The 23882-nt window shown below is 37.1% G+C and overlaps 1 protein-coding gene across 1 annotated transcript in view; it reads right to left on the reverse strand.

Annotated features, from left to right (window-relative positions):
• The window catches only part of FBXL4 (F-box and leucine rich repeat protein 4), a 52964-nt gene extending 29283 nt beyond the window's left edge, over window positions 1-23681 (reverse strand). Inside the window, exons 1-4 of the mRNA XM_059468862.1 lie at window positions 23516-23681; window positions 22342-22931; window positions 13382-13727; window positions 6633-6877 (exon numbers count right to left, since the gene is read on the reverse strand). Coding sequence (XP_059324845.1) covers window positions 6633-6877; window positions 13382-13727; window positions 22342-22850 — 1100 coding nt within the window. The 5' untranslated portion in view covers window positions 22851-22931; window positions 23516-23681. The remainder of the gene's footprint in view (window positions 1-6632; window positions 6878-13381; window positions 13728-22341; window positions 22932-23515) is intronic.
• Between the last annotated feature and the right edge of the window lie 201 nt (window positions 23682-23882).

Consider the following 23882-nt stretch of genomic DNA (forward strand, 5'->3'; position numbering starts at 1 on the left):
TTCTGCCATGGACGGTCTGCAAGTCTGCTCCTCCATTGTTTTTTTCTAACTCTGCAATCTCTATTTAGGCTCTATTTTAGCTTTTAAAGTCAGAGTTTAATAAAACACCAAGCAGTTTCCATACTGGACACAGTGAATTCACAGAGACTGGTAAGCCTTCCTGTGGGAATGTCAGAGCTGAAATGACATGACAATTCACAACAATTAACATCAGGTATTTAAACATTAAAGTGCTATTTTAGACTAGCAATAGAGTTCGACACTATTATGGAGAAATGCAGGATGGAAATCCCCTGGAAATCAGAGTAGAGATATATGGACACATTGCTGATTACCAATTAGCCAATTCCTCTATTTAATGAGTGCTTTAACAATACATTCACACAGCTTCTTTCATCAACAAATTATCAGGTTTGTTTGAATGATGGTATTTTCCATAAAACTTTGTCAGTCACCACTTATTATACCTCTAGCTTTTAATTTGTTAACAAATAAATATTTTATGAATGACTCCATTACAATAATGGATGTTAGTTTAACTGCCATATAATTTAACAGGGTTTGGCTGTTATAAATGTTAGTAGAGATCAATGCTTTTCTCCTTCTAGGACTATTAAAAGTTAACATTACCAGGTCAGGGAAATACTCAGTTATGCCCCCAGACATGGAGAAGAACTCCAGGCTCACCAGCTGGAGGAATTATTATCCTCATAACATTTTATATAAACTCATTACACTTGAAACACACAGGCAGAGACCAAACACAGTGACAGCAACAAACACTGCCCTTCATGGCTTTGCTGCCTTGTTGGAAAAGGTTATTTAGGAGACATGAAACAGAAACAAAAGGGGGACAAGGTACATGCAGCAGCAGGGTACAAGAATGAGTGGACATGCATGTAGGAAAGAGAGGAACAGAAGGAGGAATCTGAGGAAGTCAACAAGCAGCACAGGGCAGAGAACACTGGGCAGAAGTGCACAGTTCTGTGGGGACACCTGATCTTTGTTTGAATTAAACAGACTGCTCAGGATACAGGTTTTTGCTGCTGTCTTTCCACATGGATCTCCACGCAGAGCCATATGGCAAGGTTCTCATACTTTCAAAACAAATGTGCCATGGTCTTCATACTTCTGAGACTTAACAGCCTCTGAGTGACTGGATTGATTTAGCTGATCTGAAAACAAACAACACCCAAAAAAGCACCTTCCACCCAAATCAAAATTTCTTCACATTTCTTCACATACTTCTCCTTTAATCACTGAGGATTGACTGGTTCCTGTTCTCAGTCTCTCCTCTGTTCTGCAGTCATCCATCCCTTTAGTTTTGTTTTTATTATCAATATTTTATACACACCATTTCTGAAGTGATTTCTCTTCATCCCTTCATGTTTGCTTTAAAATATGACTGAACAACCTAGGATAATGTTCACATTTCTTTTGCTAGACAGTGCATTGGGCCTTTCCCTTGAAGTTTATCCTCATGTTAGACAGCAGCATTTCAGGCCTTGTGGTTGTTCAGTTTTGCTTCTTTCTGGTTTTTGGAGCGTGGAGAGGGGCCCTCTTTTGTTGTTTGTTTGAGGTTTTTTTCCCAGAGGGGAGGGGATTGTTGTTTTTCATTAAAAAAGGAATCCCACTTTCCATCACCTTCTGCCTACTCTCAAGAACTGCTGCTTATTTTCAATCCCTCAAGCTTTTGGGAAGTAAACTCTAGTGAAGTTTTCCTGAAACATCAGATATATCTATTAGCAGGCAGGATGATATTTGCTCATGGTTAAACCCATCATGATCATAGGGTCACTTAGCCCACTAACAATTTCCAGTCTTGTAATTCATGTGTACATCATAAACATATCTCATGATCCAAAATTAAAATCCAAGGTACAAGAGATAGTACTCTTCATTAAAGAATGGAAGACCTCCCAAACAAAATTCTCAAAATACCTTTAGACATGTGCTTATGTAGGTAGTGAACACATCACATTTCCTCCAATGCTTTCTGGTGGATCTAGAACCTATAATTAACTCTTAGTTTAATGATCCTCATTTACTTTATATTCCCCAGTTCAAAATAACTGAAAATTCTACAAGAAGTAGGGATCACAGTCCTGTTCTCTTTCATTTACTCATCCTTCCTAAATGCAATTAGCTACATCGTTTTACATTCCTTTAGTGCAATTAACACAACAGTTTTCTATTATGCTGATTTTACCAAATCTTTATTCAATTAAAATCTTCACTACTGATTTTATACTCATTGGCATATATTTGAATTTGGTATTCAAGAAAGAGGGTGGAAAAGGGAAGCAACTTCTATTTGTGAATAACACAGGGTTGGACAGAATTCTTTTCCTTTAGCACTTTCCCTTGTAATGTTACCTTACATTAGCATCCATATAAGGGATGTTATCTCTGTTACTTGACAGATATAATACTTCCCCATTTGCCAGGTCTTCCTCCTAGAATCAGTATTTCATAAAACAGCCATTTCTGTCTACTTCAAGCCAACCACATGCTCCCTCCAGCTACTCAGGTCTCCTGTTTCCAGAGCCTGTCACCAGACAAGCAAAATGTCAAAACTCACCTGGATTTTATTCTTCCTCATTTCACTTCTAAGATCTTGAGAACCCCTCTTTCTTACTTAGTTCTATCTGTATGATTACTTGCACAAGCTCACAGAGCATTATTTCTGCCTTACAGTTTTACATTTAATAAAATGGTTTGTAGAATTCAATTTTAATATAATTCTTAAAGATCTGTTCATATATTTTTAAATTCACAGTGATGCTTTTCCTTTCAAGACTGCCATGTTACATGACAGCAGCAGCATTTAGCACAGATAATTGTAACCAAAGTGTTAAGGCTGGTATGAGTGGAGAACAACTGGGTACACAGAGGTGTAGGAGAAGGCAAAAGAACAAATGGCATCACAAGGGCTGGGACAGAGTTGTGTGTTGGTGGAAGTCAGATTAGCAGGTCACTGACACCCTTGAACACTTGTGCAGGCAGTTTCTCAGGGCACACAGATCAGGAGATGAAGGATAGGACCAGCACAGGATGGTGAGACCACATGCCAGACAAATTGATTTGGATACACATCTTGGTTCTCTTGGCACATGCAAGTATTCATGCTCAAGAGTGAGACTTTGTAAGGTAATTTGGTTTTAAAATTAAGTCACTTTCCCTTCCTCTAGCTATTCTAATTGGTACAATGTTATTTCCTACTCTAGCATGTATTATACTTCCTTTTTGGTAAGTAAATCCTAAAACATGGCATGTAAGTAAGTAGAATATCAAGTATCCGATCTTGTACTTTTCTCAACACAGATAAACTATACCAAGAAAAACATGCAAAAAAATGTTGTAACTTACTCTCAGCTAACCCAAGTTTTACTAAAAACCTCTGGAAATTAAAGCAAGAGACAGATCTGATTGTTAAATTGAGAATCCCTGTGAAGTCACACATTACTCCCTTTTTCTGTGACTGTTTGGTGCATATTTCAGTAATTTCTCTGACCCTGCTACTAGTTTGACTTCTAGCAAAGCCTCACCAAATTAAATATTGTCAGAACACACTTCTACTAAAGGCAATGAAAGCCCTCAATTGTCAACAACAACAAAACTGTTAAAGAAATATTCCTGGATGTGCTTTTCATGCAAATACTGCATCACTAACCTGAAAATAAAACACTATTAATTCATTTTCACAGTGTAAAATGTCAGATGTAAATAAAAATCCTAATTCCTCAGATATTTAAAGCAAGAGAGTTTAAACAAGTTAATGCAATTACCAGTAAGCCAAGGAAATCTGCATGCAGAACTCAGTTTTTAAACTGTCATTGTCCTTGAGCTGTTTAAACCCCAGAGCATTAATTCAGCATCTCAATATTTACTACTCCTCCAATCAACTCCCCTCACTTTTCTTATATAGGTCCTACCCTCCCACACTGATATTTCCCCCTGGCATGAAGAGATGCACCAGACCTCTAAAGCCAAGAGAAATGCAGAGCTGCTTATGTAATGCTTGCTGTGAAATCTTTGCTTATTCTCTGTCATTTTACATTCCAAGCTCCTGAGACTGCTCAGATACTCCTTTCACTTTTCTGTACACTTTTAGTTCAATCTAATATAAAGTTTAGTTAATTTATATTATATGCTGAAATGAAAAATTTATGATAGTAATTTTTAGCCCTAAGGAGTAGATGTTATCAATAAGTTAAAATACCTTCAGCTTTGCCTCAGGATGTTCATATGCCTGAAGCATTCTGTCTTCTCATGATAATACAGTATTTCCTCCAGTCACATTCCCTAAAATTGCTTTTAACTTCTTTTCACTCTAACACATTTCTGAAGAAAATATGTATTTTCAATCATTTCTTAGTATTTTCAATCATTTCATGCATATATGAACATTGTAAAATGACAAATTTATACAAGCTACTACTTATAAGACTGTCATAAGAAACAACAGATAAAAACATTTTTGAAAGATATTTTCCAAAATAAGATTTAAGCAAGAATAGCATTTAAACATACCCTGACTTGTAGAAATCATAACTTAAACTGTACAACTGTAAGAATTAAACCAACTCTACCAGTTTTGAATTCAACACTGACAACTGTAATTCCAAATGCTGAGAAAAATGCAAAAATATACGTATCCCGGTTTTGGACAAAAGGAAAAATTATTAAAAGCAAATCTTGTTCTAATGAGTCTCCTCTATTAGTAGATACTTTCATAGCAAATAAGCAGCAAATTTTCCTCTCCTAGAGGTCAGCAAATTTGACAAACGTGCTGATGAAGACCATCAAAAGAAAAACTTAGGCTGGGGATTTCACTAGAAAAGGCTTTTACAGAAGAAAAGGTTGCAAAATCATTTCTATAACAGAAAAAAGTTTAAAACCAGACCTAGTTACAGTGGAGAAATTTTGTTCCACAAGGAAAATGATAAGCACAGTTTAGACATGCAAATTATTTAACTTATAACTTTGCTTCTAAAATTTATGATTGAATTGCACCTCCCATTCCAACACTGCATCCATCCCTTCCAAGAAACACTTTTTCCTAAAGCTAATTTCAGAATTGCAACAATGTCAAATTTTTATTCCCATTTGTTACAAATAAATATAATTCCTTATAAGAAATAGAAACTTATAGATTTAATTTACTTACAGAGTATTAACATACAAATAATGAATATTTATTATCTAAAAACACTGTGTGCATATACATGTTACTAGTAATTCAGCACTGAAGAAAAAAAATTAGTAATAGTAATTTTCAGCTAAGTAGAAGTCAGAAATGCCAGTTTCTGACTGGTAAAGTTTATAAGTCTCTGAATCTGGCAATAATTTCTTACAATACTACGAAGACTTTTCGCAGTACTGTATACTAAAAAAACAATAAATCATGGAAATGAAAAAAGTTGCCACAAAGATTCAGATATGTTAAGTTTTCAAAAGACAGGCTTAATAGCTAAGCATCAGAAAGCAGGCACTTCATGATTTCAGAGTTGAATTCTCAATTAAAGCTTGCATATTTATCCTCTGCATAAAGTATCTAACACAAAATCCAAATTTAGGAGAAATTTTTGTACCCAATTCAACTAACTGATGTATATTTTCTTTCCCTACCAATAAGCACAAAAGAGGCACAGGATTCTTGGATTATACTGGAGGGTCTGGAAAAACAGGAGACATTCCCATTTTGTCATCTTGACAAAATATTTCTTTAAAATATTTTACTTCCTCAGGTAAGGAACTTAGGCACGAAAGGAAAGAAAATGTCTGCATACTTGAGTTAACCTTTTTATTCAGAAAACAAATGAGAGTTAAGAGAACGTTTTCAGATCTATTAAACACTTTTGTTTCTTATCAGTCAATTTCTGCTTTCACCTGCCATTGCTGATTACCCCTTAGTTGCAGCAACAACTTTTGCTTAAATGAAATGCATTGATAGAAGCTGTTTAACTAATGCAAATGAGCAAAGAAGCAAGAAATGATATCTTAAAAAAGCAGAGAACATGGCTGTTACAGAGAGAAGAATCCCTGCAAATTTGCTATTTTAATGACCTACACCACAGTCATATTTTCAGCTCATTGGAATTTGCACATGCAACCCCCCTGTTTTCCAACAGGGCTAATATTTTAAATCACTTTTATGAAAATATTTGCATTTACATTGGACTCCAGTGATTACTTGGCTCATACCATGTGAGCATGCAATCAGTTTATTACTGCAGCCATTCTAATACTGTCCTACTGATGACTCATCTGTACAAAGAACAACCACAAACATTTTCCTTGCGAGAGGGATTTTTGATAGCTCAGTTCTAGCAGAGTGGTTCAGAAGCCCAGAAGAAAGCAAAACACTGCTCCTCCTGGAAGCAGCCTTTCAGTCACAAGCAGCTTGGAACATGCAGATTCTTCAGACTGCTATGGACTTCTGCTGCTATATTTAGTATCTCCTACTGTTTCAGCTGTTCCTTTTTTCTACACCATAACATTCACACCCTTTACAGTAAATCCAGTACATTTTTTGCCTTTTAATAAAGTTTCAAATACTTAGTGAAACTACCGTGCAGCAGCTCTGCAAACAGAGCTTGTCAAAACATTTCGGTACATTTGACACTGACCTGCTGAATCCAGAAACAGAGATGGCTCCCCTGTTTCCAGTCCAAGATAAATTCAGCCACTGGATGAGTGTGCAGCGAGACTGTAGGTGCTCCAGGGATGTGTCATTAATCCTTGCCCAGTAAGGTTGTAAACTGAGATGAATGTACTGCAGAGGGTCACAGCAATGTTGATACAGTAGCTTACAAGTTTGTGCTAGTCTACACAGGTCTGGCACTGTAAGGTGACTCAAAATCAACTGGATGAGCTATATTAAAAAACAGGGAAGAAAAAGTCACAGATGGTAATATAGCACTTAAAACATTAAGGGAAAACTGCAAAGGAATAAGAAAATGTGTTCTAACTTCAAGGAAAGGAAAACCTTTTAAGTAAAAGTAACTTCTCAAATAAATCAATTAACTATTAAACAGAACTGCACTGCCTTCTCAATTTGACAACATGCTAAACAAGAAAGGAAAAAGCAGATCAGCATATGAAAGTGACAGGAAGCTTTCAAATCAAAAATTTCTTTACCCATGCTAATTTAAACAGTGATACATACGTAAACACTATGTTTATATATTTCCTTTCACTAAGTCTGCTCTTTCATTGAGCAGAACACAGAACTGGCATCCTCCTTCTTCTCTGTGTTTGGTTTTTAAGATGGGAGATATTTGCAAAGTACATGGAAAAACTATATCACGTCCCAGTTTCCCCACACCCTAAACCAATTTCAGATTTATTCCTCTTCTCACTGCTTTAAAAATCAGTGTTTTGTCTTATATCCTCTCCTCTGGACTATGCAACCGGGTAAAAAATTCAACATAATCAGATCTCCTTTTACCATCTCTCCCTTGCTGTAATACTTTTTGAGAGCATTTTTGTTCTACACCAGAGTAAAATCTGAACAGCAAAACCCCTTTTTAACTGCATCAGTTGAATCATCTCAGCTTCAGAATAATCACCAGCCTTTCTGACTAGCATCACTGTAACAGTTTTTGTAATAACTTATGTCACACTCAGGAACTAAGAAATATCCCTCCTCTCTGTTTTCCTTTCCAAGGAATGATCAACACAGACACAAATACTCTCTTTAGGAAATAAAAACGCCCGACAAAATAAAGAAATCCCCTTTAGCTTAGCAACTGAGAGAAAATGCACTTGAAAAGTGAAATCTAAAAATTAATGTTTACTTTACCAGAGCTGTCTCTAGCAGATATAAGTACCTGCACTCAAGTTATATAACTTAAACTGACTGTTATCAAGCAGAGTGGGAAAGAGTAACTCACCAAAATGAATCAGAGTAAATGAAAAAACTACAACTCACAAATCAACTCTAAAGGAAGAGAATCCTGTCCCTTCAAAATACCAACGTTTCATTTTAACGTCTTACAAGGATTCATAAGACAAATCCGCCAAAAATCAGAATAAAATCTGTGACGTAAAACGAAAATGGGGCTTTTAGTGAGATCCAAACAGATTGTACTTCCAATGCATCACTTTATTATGCAGCTACTTTCCACCTCCCCTCCTCCCCCCTTCATTTTTGGAACAACAAAACAATTCAACTTCCTGCAAAATGGAAAATGTTACTTCCTACTCAGCTCCAGATTTAGTATTTAGATTTCTAACAAGACCTACGTATCTTAAAACATTTTAGCTTAACTCCAATGCAAAAATACAGTGTTTGATATACTCCAGTTTCTTTCATATTTGGTTTCAAGTCTTTCATCTTCTCTTCTCCTTGCATGTCCCTTTCCCTAAAAACAGCCCAGACTTTTGTCTCTGCAGGTCTCTGCAACTCAGATTGATGCAGAGAACCAGCAGAGATATTTCAATGTAACAGCATATATAAAAATATATATATGCACATTTAATAACTGCAGTTACATTAAAATCAGCAAAGTTTGCACTAAACTGACATTTAGGAACCTGCTGACATTTTGAAACCTAAAATATCCAAAATAACTAGGATCTAACAAAGACATAATCCCAAGTTAATATCTTGAATTTTGCAAACTTTCAGCTAATCCACACTATGTAAGTCAGCTAAATATCTATTTTATTAATGCCTTTTCCCTCAGATTTTTCTCCCATAGTTTCTAGAGCTGAAAGGTCAGCAGAGGCCACACAATTAGCAGAATTTATGTCTACAATTAATGTATCTGATAAAAGCAAAGTAATACAAGCTTCATTCAGTGAGAAAAAAGCTATTTTGTAACTTCTGAGCAATACAGAGAATGGTGAATGAAACTATAAATGACTGAACAATGTCCATTTACACTAACTGATTACTTCAATGAGTATTTTGTAACACACAGAGTGTCTTTCCACACCTGAGATGAAATTGCCCCCATTTCAATCAAAAAAATCTATCTTTATTTTTTACTGAATTTGCGCTACTTCATAATATACGGAATGAAAACACACCATGAAATGTCACTCCTAGGTTATTATGTTATAAAGTGGTTTTTTCCTGGCTTTTGATTAAACAAAAATAACAGGTTCAAAACGTACAGGCTAATAACCATTAATCACCATTAGCCTGGAGTCTGGTGTCTGTCAGGAACACACTTTTTGTGTCTGTGTACCCTAGCATAAAGTACAATTTGATATCATAATGAGTTTGTGACAAGATGTGCTGAACTGTGCTATGCTGTGTTCGTGGTGATTCCAAGAATGCTACAGAAATGAGTATCTGCTTTGAAAGCTAATCTCATAATGTAGTTTCTCACAGACAGTTTTTACTGTGATTTTTTTTTCACGGTTTTCACTGTGAAAAATTATGACAATCATTATTATTTCACACTTTCTTATAAATTAATCAGTAAAAATAAAGTTTATTGGAAAAAGAACAGAAAGAAAAGAAAATATAATTTCTACAACCCTGATTGCCTTTTTAGGTTATGATGGACTAAGAATACAAGAGTACTTCCTCTCCCATTTCCAGGGAAAATAAGGCACATGCTAGCTTTAAACCAGGTGTATTTTTTGAACTACCAAGTAAAAAATATCGTTAAAAAAAAATTAGCTTCTTACCTACTACAAATTTGCCTATAAGCCCACACAGAATTGCCACTAACCAGTACAGAGGGCAAAACTTTGCTTACTGAACCAGAAGTTTCTCTGACTTTTTAAGCTTTTTGTTGAAAAACAGCAAGCAACAACCATTTGTACTTATAAAATACTTTCTCTTGGTAGAGCACAATAACACCCAACTTGGTTTTGTCAGAAAAGAATGTCTGGATGCTGGTCAAACCTACAGTACTCGCACTTTCTACAAATTTCCTTTTTCAGTTCTTCCAGATGAAGATGAAATGGTTTTCCAATTAAAAAAATACACTGGCCTATGCAAACCACTCATTCAGAAACAGACAAATGAACAACCTGCAATTTTTTGACTCTTGCAGCTAGAGCTGCTACAGCTTAGGATCCATTTAATTAGAACTGATATTAAAACATGGTCACGTCAAGGACAAAGGATATGCGCACAAAGAGACAAAGACAGAAGACATGAAGAAGATGGTATTTTAGGGCTTTTGACATTTCTCAGCATAGTGTAAGAAAACACACATCCCTGGTTCCACACAGTACGACTCACACCAGCAAACACACACACATTTATTAGTGCATGTGAACACCAGCAGACATGAATAGCTCATAAAGCTTGTTGGCAGCTTTTGGGAAACTCAGCTTCAAGGAATGACAAAGATGTAATTTATATCTTTGTATACCAAAATTTTTACCAAAAAATATTTTGGACTGGAGCATGCAGAGTCTTCTGACTCTCCTCTCTGGAGAAAAATAAACTGAGTTTTTAGTAGCCAGCCCACCTTGGTGAGTCTCAAATGCACAACATGGATGCTATGCAGGTATTCCTCAGCTTTCCCAAAAGCTTTGAATTCGGTCAGGCCTTCAGACTTCAAGTATTCCTGCAAAGCCAACTCAGACTAAGGCCTTACTCCTTCCACCTGGCAAGCAGCATAAGATGGTCAATGATCTGGGAGGGGAGACCAGGGCATGAAGTCTCTCCTCTAAAATCCTTCCTCAATTTTAGGGTAGTTCTGGAGAAGAGATCACAGACAGTACAAGCACTTCACAGCTAATTAACAGCTGCTTAACACCATCCAGGGTTAGGGAAGGAAAATTCTCTCACTAGGTCATCTAAAAATTTACAGTTTCTTCTGCAGAAGTCTATGCCCCAGGAAGCTGAGCGGTTTTTTGGGGTTTTGGGGTTTTTTTGTTTTTTTTTTTTTAGACAGGAGCAATTCTAAAATGCCTTTGGAGTTTACACAGCAGCAAACCATTCCTATTGCCATTCTGAGGAACAACATATCCTATGAATGATAGTCTATGGAAGTTTCAGAAATATAAAGGCAAAAAAAAAAAAAAAAAAGGCTGGAGGAACTGCTGCCTACTTAGCAAAACCCACTCAGCTTGTATATTTTGTGAAGTACAGAGGACAGTATGAAAAAGCATCAAACAGCTCAAATAAGGAACAGGAACATTTATGAAAACTTAGGGCAGTGGCACATTGACAATCAATACAGACCTACAGAAAAGGTGCAATTTTTCATGCAATGCCTCAATCAAAACCAGAAGGAGTCAGCAATTGCCTTACTTCACCCACAGTTTGAACACTTCCCCTAAAAAGCTGACATTTGTCAGTCTTAAACAGAGCATGCAGAGTACTGCTTCCATATCCAATGTGATAAAAATTGTCAGACCACCAAGTACAACATTTTTGTTACTCCAATGCCCAACCCTTCCAGCTGGACTAGAAAGTAGGACACTGGGATTTTTGCTGTCACAAAACCAGCACAGAAATAGTCTTTTATGGTTTTCTGACAAATATTCCACCCATATTTTCAGTTTCTTTAAACCAAGGCAGAAGGAAAAAGATGTTCTTGGTATCGACAGACCATATAAATTTATTCATGAAACCAAACATGCTAAAAAATGGATAAAAGAGGAAGCTGGTAGACAAAAAGAAGAGCAGAAAAACAAAATAAAGTATACGGAGACAGAAGTTCATAGGTGCAACAAGACTACATAAATACTTCCTAAATTAAAATTTTAATATGTGTAATCAAGCAGTATGGTTGGATTCAATGATCTTGGAGGTCTTTTGCAACCTTCATGATCCTATGATCATGTGGGAAAGAAAAGAGATTGATCAATCTCTCTGATATTTTAGTATATTACAAATCAATTTATCCAGCCTTCTCAAACAAGAAAAATTCCCACATTTAAATGAAGTTTTATCTGCAGTTAATTTCCTTGAATTACTAACACCAACATGTTTTCAAACTTTCATACAATTATGCAAAGTACTTTCTTTACTTCAGTACTGCCATGCAAGCATCAACAGTAAAATGTATTAAACACCATGTGTACTCTGGGGGAAAAAACAAACAACCAAACACTTCAAGAGCTAACTCATGATAAAATTAGTTTCCTTATTTATTATTCCACTGCATCAACAAAAAAAAGAACCTCAAACGAAACTCAAGAGGTTTGGTTTCAAGAGAAGTTTCAAGAGAAGACAGTAAGAGTTGTTACATTCTCTTCTCTTTACAAGCACAGCAAACTTCTGCAGGCTGCTAGGGTGGATGGTCACCCAAGCACGGCCTTCATTTGTCAAACTGGGGTACTTAGAGTCAAAAGATGTGGTAAGACTGAAATACTATTTGATCAGATGAGGCATTTCTGCAAGCACCCTCCAATCCATGGCAGCACACCTCACCCTCCCTTTCAAAAGCGAGTCTGGTTCAAGCCACAAGCTCTCTGAGCATTTGCTGAGCTACCACTGAATGAATGAACACCTGCTGCCTCTGCCAGACCGCAGCAGGAACAATCCTGCCTCTGCCCGAGTCTGGCCAGCAAGTAAAGGCTCCTTTCCACGATGTGCCAACAGTTTATTTCAGGAGAGGTGATGATAATTGTTTCATCTCTCAATTCTTACTCCAGTCAGGGTACCAGCCTTCATAAACAGCTGTACCCCCCTGAGAATTGCCTGGCCTGCACATGGTATTCAGCAATCATACTCCACAATTTCATTATACTGGAAATTAGAGGAAAGAAAATACTCATCTACACACTCTGAGCAACCATTGCGCTGCCAGGGGAGCTGAAAGGAGTTTGTTCACAACTGTTTTCTGTGTTAATGACAGAATAAAAAGTAGCAAGCATAAAAAGAAGACAGCGTGTTGAAGTTCAGCTATAACATATTTTACCTGCACCACTATTCAAAACTTAGCTGGATGGGAAAAGCTCATTTAATAATAATATTAAAATATTATGGCACTTTCAAGAACAAAGCTCTCTAAGTTTTGTAAGAGAGAGAAAACAGGAAAAAGAACTTTTAGCCTATTGCAAACTCTTTCCACTTCCAGATGTTGACTGAATCTTTTCATATCTCTTCTGTGTATTTTCTTTGTCAAGCATGAGGACTAAAAACCTACTGGAAAACTGCTAAAAGCTTTTAAGTTCAAGAGCTGGAAATTCAAGGCTACAGTATCTGGTGTAAAAACTGTGTGAGTGCAAAGATCCTTGAGAAGTAAGAGTGCAGTAACTATGAAAATACTTAACATCCACCCATGGAAGCAGACAGACTTACAGAACTCAGGCATACCTATACAGTAAATGCAGGAGATTCACAAGGAATGCAAGGAACGGGGGAAAAAACAACAATCCTGACCAATACTCTGTAAAGCACCTTTGCACCCTTAACAATCAAGACAATGATTGATGGTAAACATGCTTTTCTTACCTCATAAGGCAGTTTATCAAAATATCCATTAGTTGGCCATTCCCTGAGGGTAACAATGCTGAATTGTTTATTAAGGGCATCCATTCCACAGGCAAATTTTTCTTCATCCTCATCTTCATCTATATCATTCATATCAATCATGGAAGTCTTAAGTGAAAGCACAGGCCTCTCTTTCACACCATGTAGTACCACTGCATCCAATTCAGTGTAATAGTCCAGAAGGGAGCTGTTCACCTCCAGTCGGATCAAGTTTGTGGGGAAGGTTATCTGCTTGATACAAGGTGTGAACTGCCGAGCCTGAGGACCATTCACCTTTGTAGGTGCCTCAGACCAAAGTATTTCCCATCTGGGAAAAAAAAAAACAAACACACATACAGTACAGGAATTAAAATCAAGTTACTAAAGCAATTCCTGAGCACAGTAAGAGGGCAACATCATCTGTCAGAAGTATTTAACAAGCAAGAAAAAGGCTGAAAAATGATTTATGATACTTACAGTTTCCCAAGATTTGATAAATACTCTATGGATGAATTTAATTCCTGGTAAACTCACACTAATTCATGACCTTAGCATATTTTCTCCACTGAATAACAAAACAAGCTATAGAGTCACAGTCAGTCACTTGTGTTAGTGTTATCTGTGACCAAGTTTATCTAGCAACTCACAGGTAAGGTAATGAAACAAATGGATTGCTGATGTCTTCACAATGATGGCGTGTCAGTGTAAGTACACAAGCAACACTCTTGCCTGTAACCCAAAGAGAGTCATCTGACCTCTTATTTCCTACAAAATAAAAGAAAAAGATCCCCACCACTCAGACTATTTAATATCAAACCTGTCCAAATTACAGTATTACAAATTAGTAAAAAAATTTAAATTTTACTGTGTTTATCTGCCTAGGCAAGCAAAATGTTCCTTTTATGAGTAATTCAGTGACATATTAGCAAAGAAAGTAGAAACTTCAAGTCATTTTTGAAAGAGTCCTTTGCAAAAGATGCCAGCATTTTTAAACTGCTGAACTGGAAAGCCTTTCTCCTCTTTGGTCCAGTAAGAGACAAAAGAAGTTCAAGGCATATACTGAACTACCATACATAGCATGGTACATACCTTACTTCAGTACACAGACCCCAGATCTCCTCCACCAAGTGACAGGGAAACCTGCTGCCAACTGAGTAACCTGGAGGAACCAAGTCTTACATTGGATCTTCAGCACTCCCAAGCCCCAACTTCAAGGATTTCTCTCAGACTTCTTGTCCTATTACATGAATCTCAGAAGCACTCTAGATAGAGTTCTTACTTCAGTACTGGCTCCCCAGTACCTCAGCATCTTGGCTTCCCCTACCAGACACCACTACTTTGAACTTACACAGAAACAAATGCTTTAACTTTTTCCATCATATCAGAAAGTGAAAAAATGCAGGGATTTTCATTAAAACACTTCACACAACATAAGTAAGGTTAAGAAGTTTGATATTTGAAAAAAAAAAAAAAAAGGAAAAAGGGAAAATCAAGAAAATTAATCCACATTGGCCATAACTTCCATTTCACAATGAACATTTTCAGGTATGCAGAGATAAATTTTCCTATCCTACATCATGCTGCTCTCCAAGTACCTTATAATAGAATGGGAGACTTGCAGAACTCTTACGTCCAAAGGAAAACAACCCCAAACTAAAACCAAACATAAAGAGTAGTGAGCATCTGGTACATCAAAGTACTAACACAGGAGAGTGGACAGCTCTACCCTAAAATTAAGAGTTTTCATAAGAGAGACATAGTATTAAGAAAAGATTTCATTGATTTACAAAATGAATGTCTATTCATGGCAAAGGAACAGGTGTAGTCCCACTGTCACATCCTCTCACACAGGTCGATTCTCTAAGCAAATACTCAGTGCTGGCAAGGCACATGACCTTCTTTGAACACACCCAGACCACCATCTGACATTTTGCTTAGACACTTCCATGTACCCACTCAAAGTAGCCTTGGGGAAACGCAAAGGCTATTTTTTCACTAATCTAACACACATTGGACCATCAACTTCTAGCAGAATGTGTCTGTTATTGACTTCTCCTTTTGGACCCTGGAGAGAGGATTATCTAGCAGCAGCAGAGCTCTTAAAAAAAAATAATGTATCTGAAGATCTGGGCTCATCAAATTGCAGTGCAATAACCAGCTCCAGCAGGCAGTAGCTAGTTTCCAGTCTTTGTAATAAACTAGAGAAAATGGAAGACACGTAGCATGATTTCACAATCTTGTGAAGCTTCACATTGCATACCAAATGCTGATGAACAATAAAACCAGTGACAATTTTCCACTGTCCTTGTCATCCTGTTTACTTCTCATCAACAGCCCACCAATCTAACTTCAAAGAAGTTAGCTCTTGGTTTATCTGGAAAAACTCAAGTTTATCAGGTTGATTTGATGATGCTCTCTGCCTTGCTGGCACCACAAACAAGAGCAGGCAATAGCAGCTGCTCTGAGTCAGGGCTGGCAAATCTTTCCCATGTGTAGGCATGGTAAATCCTTCCCATGCTCTTACCCCATTACTACAAGTGGAAGTGATCTCTTCCTCTGGGATCACCACTGTGACACTTAAACAGACTGCACGTAATCAGAATGGGAGTGAAGAATTCACACGGGGATCAAAAAAGTCTGAATTTCCATGAGGCTTCAGAAAGAATTTCATTCTTCTGTTCTGGAACATTCTTCTCTTAGGATAATCCACCTAAAAATCTTTCATAAGAAAGGCATTTTGACAGTCAGTCCTGGTTTGAGGATATGTATCACAATCAGTTTCCCTAGGAAGGTCACCTGCATCTGTTTCAAGCTTACAATGTTCAATAAGCTATTTAACCCAAAACAAAGAGAAACTGAATCCCAATAAATACCTTTAAAGAAGTCAAAGGATTTCTGCCTGCCCCACACCCTGAGTTAATTAAGCAGCTCTCAAAAATCAAGTAGAATCAAATGAATTGAGATAGTACATTGTCCTCCAGTCTTGCAGATATTCAGTAACAGCTGATCAAAGATGTCACACTGAGAATGCTTTGATTAGGTTTCATCAGAAACCACTGTGCTAGAAAGCCTCAGTGTTTCCAGCAAGGAGTGCCAGGCAAAGCCTGAACAAGAGTCAGCAACATCTGTATTTTCTCTAGTAATTGAAGAAAAGGAGGACATTAAGTGAGTTTCCCCATTCAGCCATAGACTCAGTTTTCCCATTATATTTTTTTGTGTCCCATGGAGACAGACAGGAACTCAATTTTCTCTGATACTAAAGACTCCATATATCTATGTGGTTAAGAAAAAAAAAATATTCCATCCTTCTTCCTTTACCATGAAGAAAAATACTGTCTAGTGATTTCTAGGCTGAGAATCATACTTGGAAGGTCTGTGTCAAATGATAGCATAGATTTAAAGCTTGACTAATTTTTTGTTGACCTAATGTTGTTGGGAAGGTTTTTAATGGTTAAGATGATGCCTGAGCAGACCTGGTTACTTCTGAAGAAATATATGTAATAAGAGAGAGTCTTTGAAAAGGGGTCTTCTAGGAAAAGTAATCAGATTTCTCTCCTGCAGGACAAGATTAACCTTTGCTTGCAATTGCTGAGGTTTCTTGTATTGTCAAATCGAGATAGGTGTAGAAAGTTAAAAAAGCACTACAAGCAATCCAGTAAATGCCTCAAGAAACCAATAGCTGAGCTAAAGTTAAAAACTAATAGCTGAGTTAAAAGCCAATAGAAGGGAGAGTTCCGGATAGACCAACAAGGAGAACATGAGGAATCTCAGAGAATATAACCACTCCTTTGATGAAAATGCAACTTGTGCAACAATTAAAATCACATGCTGCTCTTAGCCAAGCAACTGCACAGCAGAAATCTGTAGATTACCTAGGAGAAAACATCTCCTGCCTGCAAACATACCAGGGATGCTTCAGCACACTATTTCAAACCAACCTGGAAAGTGTACCCCTGACCTCAGCTGTGAGCTCATAAACACAAAAGGCAGGGGAGACTGGGAAGATCATGAGCACAATTTAAGAATCATTCAGATTAGGCTGATAAGCAGAGTTCAAAGCAGTTTAATTATTATGAGAAAATACAAAGCAAATTTTCATTTCTACCAAGAGTTCAATTCTGAAATACCAGAGACAGCAGACAGAACTCCAAGCATGGTCAGGACACTTAAAACAGCAAAAGGTACTTCAAGTAACCGCTCTGTCTACATGAGCTTTTTAGGAGCTTCTCAAAAATGACTGTATTCCATGAACTCAGAATTCATTTTTCTATGACAGGCATCGAAACAAGAAAAAGCTGTTTGCCTGAAGATGTCAAAACAAGTTTTAAGTACGGATGCAAATGTCCAGAACTTGTGTGTTACACATAGGTGAGATACAGGCCCGAAGGTTCCTTATCACACGCTAATGTGTTGATGGTATCAACAGAGTTTTGGGTGTTTTCATCTGAGATTCTCAGTGAAAGAACCATCTGAATGCCACTCTCTACATGATATTTTACATTCAGTACACTGCCTTTCTGGTTTCACTCCCTTTTTTTAAAGGGGGAGGGGGAGGCAGAGAAAGAGGTTCCATAAAACATTTTGATCCCTGTCCAGGCTGCTTAAATACAATAAATTTCCCACTGGAAGGAGAAGGAGCCTTTTATTTTGTCCATCTTCATTAGCTTGCTGCTCTGGTTTGTAGCAGCTTCTGTCTCTACAGGCTTTAAGACTTTCAGAAACAAACTTTGCATACAGCAAACACAGTTAAGCTTGGAAATACTGAGCCATGCTCAATTTTCTAGTAAAATTCGAAATGACATGAAATTAAATAAATTAAATAGAAATAAACAACAGGAATACACAAGGCAGAATGGAAGTGGTCCCAGACAAATGATTATGGTATCTCATCCGTGAGAAAAAACCTACTAAGTGTCACACCTTATCTGTAGCAAACAAGAAAAAAATAATTACAAGATAATCTCTAATTACTGAAGAAGCAATCACTGCATTGTAGGAAGGACATATGCTATGAAATATTACCCCAAGTACAGCCACAGATTCCAGACTTGTTAGCAATCTCTGATTTTGAGCTTTTAATAAAAGAACATGACTGTACAGTATAACACATATATGACAGAAAAACAACAGTCAAATCAAATTTTAGAAGACCACAACAGGAGAATAGGGACCACTTTTTTGTTTCATATTACAAACTTAAAAACCTAAGTTATTTTTATAAAAGAAAAAGTTGAAAAAGTTCTGAAACAATTATTTTTGACTTTCCCATTTACACAAAGACTCACAACAACTAACTATAAGAATATCAAAATGTATCAAAAGGGCTAACACTGAAGAATCCACTGGGAAATCATCAACAGCAAGCCTTCTGCGTAAAAAAGGAGGAAAAAAACAGGAAAAAAACCCATTTTTCTCATGATAGAGGCTAGCTATAATTTACCCATCAATCTAATACACTATGAAAAACAAAGAAAACACTCTTGGTTGGGTTCAGCTTATGCTGCATTTGTCCCCACCACGTGAGTGTAGAGCTCTGCCTCTTCCACTGGCTGAAGCTTGGTGACAACTCAGCATCGTCACCAAACCCTACAAACACAGAATGTGCACTACTGTACACTAGTAAAATAATCACAACACAGCACAATCAAAAATAGGGATTGATTTCTTCACCACATAAAATTGAGACTTTATGTTACAACATGTCCCTAATCTCAGACTATTATTTTTTTCTTGGGTTTTCTGCACTTGGTTAATTCACATAACAAATCTGTACATGGAATGTTAGTATAGCTTAAGGAATTACCTACACTTCTCACCAATCGGGATAGGAGAGACACAAATGAAAAGCACAAAACGTTTCCATGTGTTAGAACAGCAGTTCCTCTGACATTGATAATTTTTAAAAATTGTTTTATGTAGAGAAAAGTGATGTAATGCCTTCTGTGTTTGAAGCAATGAAAGATATGAGAGGACAGAGAATCCTCCAGCTGCTGGATGCCAGTTAAACCATAATGAAAAAAAAGCCAAACTGTCATGTTCTAAGCATGAGGATTACCTGGAAACAATTGCAAACCCTCTGAGAAGTAAATGCTTATTCCCATCCCATGAAGATGTGACGCCACCTCCAAAGACACTGAATAAAGCTCACCTGAGACAGCATCATACAAAGCTGCAACAGCAGTGCTCAGTGCACCAGCAAGAAAGGAACATGACCAAAGAGCATGTTCTAAACATCTGCAAGAGCTGTTCTTTCATGCAACTGAAGCATAAAGTGAGTAATACATTGGCCAAGTATGCAGGTGTTAGCCATTTTTTAACAAAAATATGTAAAATTCTCTTGAGCAAGAGCTGTGATACACTAGCTCCTCATAAAGAGACTTGCAGCCTCGAAGCTTTTGTCCTCAGCAAAGTTTTGACTTCACTGACAATTTGGCCTTCTTTGTATATCAAGTATGAGCTGGTGAAAGAGAACTTTCCTAATGACCTGCCCTTTCCACACCGGTGTTCAAAAACATGTACAGTGTCAGCTGATAAAACAAAGCAGCACACACAAGTTTCATCGGTAATAACCCAAGTATCAAAAAACAAAGTATCAAAATAGTCAGAAGAGGAAAACAAGGTTCTAAGTGCCTTTTGAGTAAGTAGGTCATGGCCTTTTTTAACAGAAGAAAATAGTATGGCAATGCTTCAAGACCAAAACATCAGTCAAACAAGGAATCACCTGAGATTACAGCAGCATTCCATCTTCAAAAAAAAAAGAATTCTTAGTTGATATCTCAGAGAATTTTTGGAGGTAAAAACAAGAGATCAAGAACAGAAGCAGAAAAGAGACTGCGCTCTTGCAACTCTTCAGATTCCTCTCACAAAGGTGAGCAAATGAACAGAGAAAAAATATTGTGTCCCTGATGTGGAGAAAGGGTTCCTTCATCTTCCCTTCATGACACCATACATAAGACATGGCCTTCTTTAGAAAAAAAGAGACAAACCAAATGCTCAGCTCCAAACACACAAATCCTGCAGAGCAAAGGTAAGCAAACAGAAGAAAGCATCCCTCTAACACTTCTCTAGCATCAAGACTAACAATTATTGAAGAGGCAGCACAGACTACTCCTTCCAAGGATGCCTGAGACAACCTTTTTCCAACCAGAAATGTTAACCTATGCAGGCAGGACAGGGGGCATTCTTGCCTACAAATTAAAAAGCAAAATCCTACAAAACTTTCATTTTGAAGAAGAGCATTTGAGCTCTCACTCTGACCACACCTCAAGAGAAGTCATAAAGCCCATACCCCAAAGTTTTATATTAGTATTTTCACTTCCATCTCCTTTTAGCTCTCTGTGCAATTTTCTATATCTCTTGTTTTGTTTACCTAATTAAACAGGTCCTTCAATTAACTATTTTTGAGCTTTCCTCCAATCTGTGCTTCAACATAAAGAAATAAGATCTACATCACAAAATAAAAAAGTAAAATGGAAGTTCACAGAGTAATTGCCCAGAAGTCATTTCACATTAGGTTCTGAATTTGAAAGTCTAAAGCTGCCTTCACCACATACCATTCTGTAAATAAGTTCTGTATTACAGTGCCAAAAGCACTCATACTTCTAAAGTTAGGTGGCCTATTATTATTACTTTGACCTGTCACTGTTCCTTGAATTCAGATGTTTACTTCAGAGCTATACAACATATCATATTCTCATTAGATCTGTAAAACAAGCAACTGCACTTAGCCACAGCAGATGACAGAAGCCTACAAAATATATTAACTGGGAATTTTGAATATAAACCATGACACCTGATTTTCCAAGGGTTTTTGAATGATCATCAATGGCCCAGTATTAGAAAGCAAGGGATAATAAGTTAGACCTAAAAATATACTTTTTAGTGGCATCTGTAAAAGGTAAGTCAGTAAAAAAATCACCCAACATCCCCATTAGCACTACTTATACCACCAAAGTGTGTGTTTCATAATAATATCGTATTTGCTGGCATACTAATCTTTACAGGACACATTTTGTTAAGTATTCCTTCTATCAGCTCTCCCTTCCTTTATATCTTTGGTATTATTTAATCTCTTTTTGATAAGGACTACTTCAATTGCACATACTGACAGCTTTTCCCAATGTTTTTCCCCACTACATGATTTGACCTGTTCACTTGCTCCTTCCATTCCTATTTCCTCACCTCCTCACTAAGAGCTTCTCACCTCACACACAATGTTTTTCTTTACTATCTTACCATTCCCCAGATTACCACACTCCTGATCCTGCAACTGGAATTTCATCAAGACTTCCTAATATAAGGAAAACCAACAGGATCAAATCTGCTTCTTTTAGATGAAGTGAGTATAAAAACAAGTTGAGCTCACCATCCTTTGACCAGACCAAAAATAAAGATCAGACAAATGGTATCACCTTTTGTCTGACTGTTCTGTGCTTCTGGTTTCAGCTTCATTTCCATATGAATAGTTACAGTGCCTAATTATACTATACATTCAGTCTAAAGCATGCAGAGAAGAAAGAGTCCATGGCTACTTGAAGCAGGATGTTACAGCAGCCATGAATCCTCAACCTCTTTTACACAATTTCTTCTTGCTACTGAAGGAAGAGCTCAGACCTACCACTACAGAAGTAGTGTTTTATACAGATGTAGTAATTATTACCCATAAAAATTCCAACATCAAAACTATTACACAAATTAAAGTTGATATTAGGACATGCATTAATTCCAAAAAAAGTCTATATCTATGAAGCTGCTATCAAAACAAGACACCACAGTTTTAAAAACATGCAGAAAAAAAGAAAATTTTAGTCAGTCAGATACAAAACTGAAAAATATTAGGAAGCAAACCTCACTAAACAGTCCTATTTGTAGCACTTAACATCTTACAGGAAAGCATAAAGAAGAAAAAAATTACAGGAAAGCATAAAGAAGAAAAAAATTACCTTACTTCAGCTGGTGGATTTTGTGAGTAAGGATTTGCAGAGCATGCCAAAATCCTGACTACAGCTCCAGGATGATAGGTTTCCAGAATGTGCACTGCAGTGGGATAAACTGGTTCTTCAAAAGCAAGTTCCACATAGTCCTGGCTACAGAAGGTGGATGGAGTCCTCTTGAAAGGCAGCCGGGCGCTCGGGCAGCGATCCCACCAGGTGCCGTAAGTTCGAAAGACCGCAGTCTGGGTAAAGTCACCAGAACTAGGGTACACGTTGGGAATCCCTGCTAAATTCCACATGGTATAGGACATGCTGTTCTCACTGCCATAGTGAGAGCTGAAATCCAACACTTCTTTGGCATACTGAACTATCTCAACGTTGATGGGCAAGGCGCGGGTGTTGGATTCAATGGCCCTCCGACTGTTCATCTCTCCTCTCGTCGCTGTCCTCGCCCGGCGCCGAAGGCACATGTAGTAAAACATGCTCAGGACTGTTAGCATGGGAAACACTGGTGGCATCTAGATAGGTCTTAGGAAGATGCAAAAAGTCAGGAGTCCTTTGTAAGTTGCATTAACTGCCTGTGGTGTTTTGGAAAAGAGCTGATAAAACAGAATGAATAAACACAGTGAGTAGACACAGAATTCTTAGAAAGCAAATTGTGCCGTTTTGAATATCGTCTTAAACAAAGTACTGCTACTAAAATATTAATAAATTATTGTATTTTATTGTAAGACAATTGTTTAGTTGGAAGCTACTAAGTGTGGCTTCCCATTTACTTTTTACCTTACTTGACATTCATTTTTTGTTTAAAAAAAAAAGATATGAAGAAATATCAGCCAAAACCAGCCCTCAAGCAACAAAAAAACTAATGGTCAAAATAAGCATTATCTTTAGGGATTTATTACAAGAAAATTGCAGTGACTCAGGGAAATTAATTCAAGTAAGAAATGAAATTTGGCCCATGCTGTAAACAACTGTGAAAGCATATCTGAAGATAGACCTTCCCATTGTGAAGACACAGCTTCTTAAAACCACTGTGAATGGTTTTACTTTCTTAAAAGAAGAGTAAATTGCCTTAAGAGTGAAAAGAAGGAGCTTTTGGGCTGTTAATCTAAACTTAAACCACTGCTTCCTCTATCAGAGCACTAATCTGAAAGAAGAGTCACAAAAATACTGCCTTTACCATTTGAAGCTGTCCATGACAGCACACAGCAACAACAGAAGGGTCATCAGCCTCCCAAAGGATGCTCAGAATTCACTAACAACATCATCTTCCTTTAAACCATGCAACAAATGAGGTCTTCAAAAGAGTCCTGGCATCAGAAGCAGAAGTCCCCATAGAAAGCATTTTAATTCTGACAAGAGAAAGTATTTTCATTAAAGTAGCAATTCAGTTAAACACAAAATGTACTAGATCTGCATACTTTAAAAACCCAACACAGAATATACTCTTAATTAAGAATATCGATGTGTTTTACACAGATGACACCAACAAGTAAAACAATCAAATAAGCAGGTTTAGCAATTAGAAAAAGCTAAATTAGAGCTAA

This window comes from Ammospiza nelsoni, chromosome 3 (genome assembly GCF_027579445.1).
Source record: "Ammospiza nelsoni isolate bAmmNel1 chromosome 3, bAmmNel1.pri, whole genome shotgun sequence".
NCBI lineage: Eukaryota > Metazoa > Chordata > Aves > Passeriformes > Passerellidae > Ammospiza > Ammospiza nelsoni.